The sequence below is a fragment of the Mugil cephalus genome, chromosome 20 (assembly GCF_022458985.1).
Source record: "Mugil cephalus isolate CIBA_MC_2020 chromosome 20, CIBA_Mcephalus_1.1, whole genome shotgun sequence".
NCBI lineage: Eukaryota > Metazoa > Chordata > Actinopteri > Mugiliformes > Mugilidae > Mugil > Mugil cephalus.
In genome coordinates, this window is record NC_061789.1 from 14,141,520 (window position 1) to 14,149,559 (window position 8,040).

Sequence of the window (8,040 nt, forward strand, 5' to 3'; positions counted from 1 at the left end):
TGCGCAAGCAAAGTTGTCCCTTTAAAAAGCCTTAAAAAAAAAGAAAAGAAATTATAAGTTCAGGCATGAGTGAGGTCTTTGAAAACAAGTTTTAGCTATTTTAATTAAACCATCTGGAGAGACAATGAAGATTACCAAATTAAATTGGTATGGTTGATTTGCAGTTTTAACAGTTTTAAATTTGCAATTTTAAGTGTGTGTGTGTGTGTGTGTGTGTGTGTGTGTGAGAGACTCTTCCATCCCGAACGTCCTTCACCGCTGTCAACGAGGCAGAGATTGAGGACGCAACTCTAAAATAACCGGCTTAGCTCCTGAGGAGGCAGGAGGCAGCAAAAAAAAAAAAAAAAAAAAGAGAACAAGGATAAGAAATCTTATTTTGCTCTGTTGTTCTCACCTTAATCACCCTAAAAGGGATTAAAACACATTTCACGACAAACAAGCCACCTTTAATCCTTCCAAAAGAAAAAAAAAATGGATGCAGAATCCCCTATTTAAAGTCCACCCCTCCTCCTCCTCCTCCTCCTCCTCCTCCTCCTTCAAACCTCTAAATATCACTTTCTAATTGATGTTCCACCGGTTTCACAAGTGTTAGTGCATTATATGATTACAGTCTTCTGTGATCAATAGCTGACACATAAATACACTGGCTACACTGAACGCAATCTAGCAAAGTGGAAGGCCCGGGCTTAATTAGCTGTTGTTAGCAATTTCTCGTGTTTGCTGCCCCGCTTCACGTTTGGGACCACTCAGCCTCTCGCAATCACGTTAGTAGTGGAGTGCTGAGTTTTATCAGTGCCACAGAGACGAGCTCGAGAAGCATGCGTCGGCCTTCTTAAATCATTTCAGTCCATTAAGGGTAAACAGTGAAACGTGTTAAATCACACGGCAGCAGAGGGGGAGATTCTGAGGTGATTTACATCAATGAAGAGAGCAACAGGCTTAATTCATCCTGATTTTATGCCCATATTTAATCATATTAGAGCATGAATCCTCCCTGTTTTGATTTGCTGACCGACGCTCATCGCAAACTGCCCCCCATGTTTGATCCTGCTGTAATAAATAAATCAGAATGGCACTGCCATTTGAGAGTCTTACCGCTACAGATCTGCTTCACTTCAACCTATTAATGGAGCATTGCGCCTCTGGTTGAGTTTGGGTGACATTTTCTGCCATAATGTCACATCTAAACGGAACCTTCGGGGAAAAACGCTGGAGCACATCGCCACAGGCCAGCGTTGGGCCTCCTTCATTAGGGATGCGCATTGTTGTGGACAAGATGAGCCGGACGACGGGGTGACCTTCTGTATCCAGGCTTGACATCTCTCCCCGAGAGGCATGCGTCCAGACAAAGAATTCCCATCGTCCCCTTTCGCCACGACTCGGTGTGTAGTGTAGCGTCGCACTGAAATGGCAATTTGACCTCTGTGTTCAGCGATAATTAAGTGCTGCTCAGGTAATGACCCCTCAGCTGCAATAGTTAATCAGAAAACTACCTTGGTAACCTTCCCCTGTGTGATGGAACAGCCAAAAAAGCAGGTAGAAGTCAGCTGAGAGCCTCCCGTGGTTAATGCTGCCGTAATGACTTTACCTTTAGGAGCGTGTGCACACAGCGGAGCGGCTGAGGAATTAACTAGCGAGTGGTTGCCTGTTCAGACGCCACCGGGACATGAGCCGCTGAGTACCGTGGCATGCCAACGAGTGCGTTGCACACTGAAGGACATTGACGAGAGGCTGGTGTTGTCCTGTTTTTCATGTAGGAAAAGGACAAAACTATTCAAAAACTGTTTGAGTAGGACTCTCCAACTGCCGTGTTGATTATCACTTGTTATTATCACAGGGATTATGGGTGTCCATTTTCATATTCGTGTGGGCGAACAGTTTGATCTGACACCACAGCTGATCAGAATGTTTTGTCACTTGATTTTTTTTTTTATGTCTGTAAAGATGCACCGCACAACAGCTCAACTGTGTCGAGCCTCCCAGGCACCAGATTTGTAGGAATTCACCAGTACTGGATCAGATTTGCCACTTCTATGGTCCAAACTTGTCATTATGCTCAAGAATACTGAAATCATGAGCTGAGACATTTTCTGGAGTCTTTCAGGGGTATGTGTGGTTGGAGGAGAAGCGCTTAATTTCTTAGTATTTTTCTTTTCCTGAACAAAACTTGATTATATTTAATGTGACTAGAGAAATGCAAACATCGTTGACAAAGGTCACATGTCCACATCTCATTAGATTAGCTTCTGAAAAAGATGCTGTCGTGTTTATTCACAACCTTGTAAGAGTGAATGTTTGGTAAAATTGGAGAATTGTGATGTGGCGGTGGATGGTAGGTTCATGGTAGAGATATTGGTACTTACATGTACAGAGTTTTCTTCTTAATTTTATAATATGTCTGAGGAAAATATGGAAATTCCTCATTTTTACGTCCTGCCTTTGCATTTCCCAGTAGTTGCTAAGTGTTAGCCGCGGTGGCTTCTATGTTACCAATTGCTGGCGGTGTTTTCTTGACTTGGTTGAACACCAAGCATTTACACACAACTGACCACAAGCTCCCTAGTACCACCAGAATGTATTTATTCAAAGCAAAGCCAGTAGCTCTTGATACCGCCATCTTCCTCATTGTGGGGTTTTTTTTCTAACTCTACAGGTGATAAAGACATTGACGACTCGTACTACTCCAGGAAGCATCTTCACCCTGACTTCGGCCGGGGACCAACCCACATGGTGAAGCTGAACCCAGAGCCCCAGCAGCACCAGCAACACCAGCAGCGCCAGCGTCCCCGTCGAGTCCAGAGGGCCATGTCCCAGGACCATGTCCTGTCTCCTCCCAGGACGCCACGACGTGGAGACTACGGCTTATCTTCTTATGGTGTCATGGCGGCGGCAGCGTATGGAAGCAGTCGCCACCTCTCAGAGGAGCAGCTACTTTCAGCGGACCGCCTGCACTCCCAGGATCCTTTGCTGTCCCCGGCAATGAGGCGTGACAAGTTCCGGGAGAAGGCAATGGCACGGGCGATGTCTCACGCCGACATGCTGATGCCCACCACACCTGTCATGGACCGCCACAAGATGACTAAGATGCACTCTCAACCCAGTGCCTCTAACGACTCCTACAACACGCTGACGGTCAACCACCACGCCTCCACGTCTAAGAGGCAGGCGTTTGCTTCCCGACGAACACACACGGTGGACCACCTACAGTACATTCCTGGCCACCACCACACATACCGCACTGCCAGTAAGAACGAGGTAACTGTCTAACTGCAGACTGGAAGCATTCACCAGAAATCGGCAAGTCTCCACAGCAGAGCTGTTCAACCTCCTTGTTCTAATAACCTCCTACATTACAAACTCTCCCTGCTTTTTAGCACAAGCTTTTGGTGTCATCCAGATTTTGGGTAACTAGAATCAACCCTGGCAAAGACGTTTCTCTCTCTTAGAGCATCATAAGGGCTTTGCGCGTTGACACAAAGATCCCTCATGTCGGACGTTTGACAACGCAGAGAAAATATTTTTTAAACTGGACACGGGGCTGGAAGGGAATTGTATCAACTTTATAAATATATAAATATACTATATTTACGATTTGTATTTTCAGTCCTTGTTATAGCTTTAGAGATTCACATTAACTGATGTAAGCACTTCAAGTGGTGCCTCTTGAAATTGTCCCATTTCAGCGATGAAGTGGTTTTGTGGGTTAAAAAGCACAATTTATGAAGTCCCTTTTTTTTGGATTAAGTTTTCTCTTCTTCTTCTGTGAATGGCCACATATCAGCTTATTAGTAAAAACAAAGGCTCTTTCTGTTGTGTACAATAGATGATTGTAAATAGGCTATATTAGCATTAGCATTTAACAAGAAAAGCTGGCCCTCTGGCATTTTTTTGTTTTGTTTTCTCCCACCTGGAATCTATTATGGATTCCTATTTAATAATTTAGATTTTTTTTAGATAAGGCAAATTAATATTATTTTCACAGATGTCTGCAAAATATGTGGATTTGATATATATGGGGACTATTTTTACTTTTCTGACTGTGCTTGTAGCATAGAGTGTATGAATTAACCTGTTAGCAGAGTCGAATGGCAGCTTCAGTCTGCAGATATAGATCCACAGGTGAAATTGCTTAATTTTCATTCTCACATGCCCTTGCTTTCTCATCCTCGATGATGAGACTCCCCTGCTCACCCTCCTCGGTTTGTGACTGGCCAGCTACTTCCACCCCCACTTATCAGGTACTCAGTGTTGCGGAACGTATAAGTCAAGTAATAGTTTTGTGTCGATGTGATGACTGAAACGATCAGAACAAAAGAGGACAACATAATCGCTAGTCAATCAAGCATTAGTTGAACTGTGAGTGTCTTTATGTTTTCATTAAAGCAATGCCTTATTGTATGGAATCCCATATGCTCGTAAACGAACAATCATGCTTTTGTCACATGTCTTGTCTTAACTTTTTGTGCAATATTATTGATTATAATTTACCAGCAGAACCAGCAGTGAAAACCTCTACAGTGATAGACGATACAGTAAATATACCTCAAAATTAAATTGAAGACATCTCAAAGTTTAAATCGAAGTAATCATTAGATGTATTGTTCTTCCGTTTGGACGTTCATTCAACTATTCCCTCAGTTACACTTAAGGTTTAGGGGTTTAGAGGTATGTAAATATACAGTGCCTCTGTTTCCAGATGTTCAGTCAGATGAACTAGAGAGTGGAACTCTTTACAGATTCTCTTGGTCCCTAGGAATGAAAAAAAAAGTCCTGGAAATGAGTGAAACAGTATCCAAATTGTCTATATTATGCTATATTATGAGTAGAAGAAGAGATCTCAAACCAAATAACGATTTTTCTTTAATGTCAACTAGAATTGTCAAAGGAATGCAATGGTTTTCACAAACACAGTAAGAACCGCATGATGACGAGTGCCACAAATACGAGAGAGATTGCATCCTCTTTCTCTAGAAGGTCAAACTGCTGATCAGCCACGTGTTTAATGTTTGTCACGTCCAAAACCATTAGGAAAATGTGTTTCAATCTCACGTTAATCACACTAATTATTCTTTTTAAAAAGACAGAAGCCATCTCCAATGTCAATTTTCATTGTCATAAACCATTTTTAAATGCTGTACTTAAGGGTTTATGGAAACAAGCCCAATATATATTTAATTCAAAGTGAAACATTTTATCATAATCATGGCTGAAGGTATAAAAAAGGGTATAAAGCCAGTTTCCAAAGTGCAAAGGAACAGGAAAATTTGAATGTGTCACTTTTTGATGGTGGAGTGTCATGACAGTACTATACGAAGAAATAGTTTCAAGAATCATGTGTCTTGTAAAATTACTGATCAAGTCAACAATGCCAAGTCCTATAGCTAGCCCAATTTAAAACTAATTTAGAAAAATGCTAAATCAAACAAAACAATAAAAAAAACATTTAGGTCTGGTCTGGTCAACTTCCAGATGTCTCCAAATTCTTAGGCTCATGAAGACCTCTGCTGAAGAGTTCAGTGACCATGACAATAGTATGGGAGTTCATTGTGTGAAGGAAAGTCTTCCGATTTTAAGCCTTAGCATCTCTGTAGACTTGCACTGTCCCTTCATAAAATACAAAATATTCTTAGTGAATACACTGATTATATTGTTCAAGAAGGACATCAGGATATTTGCTGTTCCTCCGGATATTTGAATTGTCAGCTACTATGTAAAAAAAAAAAAAACTCGAATACAAAGTTACATGTAATTTGAACTGTGTAATTTCAGTGGCAGGTACTCAGTGTCTCATTGCACATACATCTATGATTATGCTGAAATGCGCTCATGTCCCGCTGCACGTTCTTCTACTTTATTTATTTCATTTTTTTTAATGATTGACTGACATTATGGAAAGGTGGCCACATGTGTCCTGAGTTCAAGAAATGTGTTTCTTTACCTTGGTGTGCCACTTTACTTTTTTACACCAGGTCTGCATTTAATGATGTCAATTAGAGGTTGTCTTTGTATATATGATTTTACTCCTTCTTAAGTTCAAAATGCTTGAAGAACCTTTGACTGGGTGAGATAAGACTGTTCATTGTTCAGTAGACTGCTTTAGACAGATATCTGTGTCCATCCACCTAGCTCAACTAATTTCACAAACTTCTGCTCCTTCTTTTCACTTGATTAATAATGATGTCATCCCAAAAGCCTTTTCTCTATGTGCAATATTTCCTGTTCATGCAGTATATCTCTATAGCCACTCTTTTTAAAACGTTGTGAGGTTCATTTGGTGCCATAGAAGCTTTGTGTCCTTTTGATTTAGGACCGTATTGTCTTTCATAGTCAAATGATGAGGTTTTTTTTTTTTTAATACAGATAAATGTGGTATGAATGAAAACGGTGTCTGTGTAATTGCAAAAATAACTGGAGACTAATTTAAAGGCTTCAAAACAACAACATATGACTGTTCTTGTGCATTTTTCTGTTTGTTTACAAATTATTAAAGCACATCATGTGTGTTGTATACATTGATGCAATCACTTTTTCATATTTTCAGAATATGTGGTATCAGATGACAGAATTATGACTTCACTTTTTTATCACTTTAAGGTGTGCAGTAAGTGAGCTCCAGTGCGAGCCATTTATTCTTGTGTGCTCATCAGTCTGGTTTGCTCTGCAAAAACATCACCCAAATGTTATTCCACGCTGTCTTTTTTGCCAGTTGGGTTCATTTTTGTTTTACTTCCTGCTTTACTTTCTACTCCCTGTTTCACTTACAACAATGGCAACTGAAACGTTCAGCAACATTTCACCTCAGACAAGTCACGCAAATGTTTGTATCTCTGAACCCCTTCAGTTAACCTTTCCCCAATGTGTTACATCTTTATTGATCAAAAATAGTCAATTTGTTAATCGTGGAGATCCTATTGGATTATCTCCATTGCATGTAAACTGGGACAAGGACCACATTAAAAAGTCGAATTTCGAGCATAGCGCGATTAAGCTGTGCATGTAAACAGCTGTGCAGTTGAACGTAAGCTCCACCCTACTGACTCTCACAAAGTTAACATCACAATGTGATGGACCACACATACTGCTTTTCATGTCTCAACAGACACCTAGTTCCAAATGGTGGAACATCAGTGCTGGTCAGGGAAATCAATTAAACCCACCAGCTTGCTAAGCTGCTTTTAGCCTGTGCAAGAGATGCTGCCATGAGTCTTGTCCACAAGCAAAATAAAGAGAGATTAACGTTCAGGATGCATAAAAATGTGTGTTCCCAAGACAAATAACAGCATTTACCACACAGAGACAACCAGAAGTAGTACTGGATATTTTCTGATAAACATGACCACAGGCCTAGTTTCATGAGAGAAGACCTAATTTGCTGGACTGTGCTGATTATCTTCAATTTAATTAGGATGTGTTAAAATAATATTGCGCTGTTAAGTAGGAAAATAAAGAGATTCAGCAGTTTGTCAAGGCTGCTTACTCTAGAAGTTTCTTAGTAGTGGCTATGTCTTGTGACAATTAGGGATTTTAGCATTAGCTAGCTAGCTAAGTACAGACAAATATCTAGGGAGTGCCAATTATGTGAGTCTCGTAACATTGTTCACTGTAATTGGTGGTTTGGTGTATGTTATGTCTTTCTGTGTTGATGGTCCCTTTAGACATAATAATAATTTCAGTTTGTCCTGCCTCACTTTCTACAAACAAGAATTGTGTAGTCTAGCTTTGAGCCAAAAATCCCAGTAGTGCTGACATTTTTACATTACACTGTGGAAACTCTCAGCTGGACTTATTAAATTCACACATCGGACGAGATCTTACTTCTTTTTAAGCACTTGCAAAATTATTTTCCATAAATTTGCTAATAGCTGTATATGTTCAAGAAACAGAGAGAATTAGATTTAATCTCAATAGTCTTCCTGTGTTTTTCTGTCAAATGATTATTATCAAAGACAATACTTCTGGTTTCAGCACTACTTTGTAATGTATCAGATCTGAGGAATTCATGCCCAGGGACACAGAACACAGCCACAAATCAAAGAGGCA

At 40.3% G+C, this 8,040-nt stretch overlaps 1 protein-coding gene across 3 annotated transcripts in view; it reads left to right on the forward strand.

Annotated features, from left to right (window-relative positions):
• Positions 1–6,512, forward strand: part of LOC124998445 (protein shisa-6) — a 61,597-nt gene extending 55,085 nt beyond the window's left edge. For all 3 annotated transcript variants that reach the window (XM_047572857.1, XM_047572860.1, XM_047572859.1), the window contains one exon: positions 2,654–6,512. In XM_047572857.1, the coding sequence (XP_047428813.1) occupies positions 2,654–3,267 (614 nt within the window). In that variant the 3' untranslated portion in view covers positions 3,268–6,512. The remainder of the gene's footprint in view (positions 1–2,653) is intronic.
• The last annotated feature ends 1,528 nt before the right edge of the window (positions 6,513–8,040 follow it).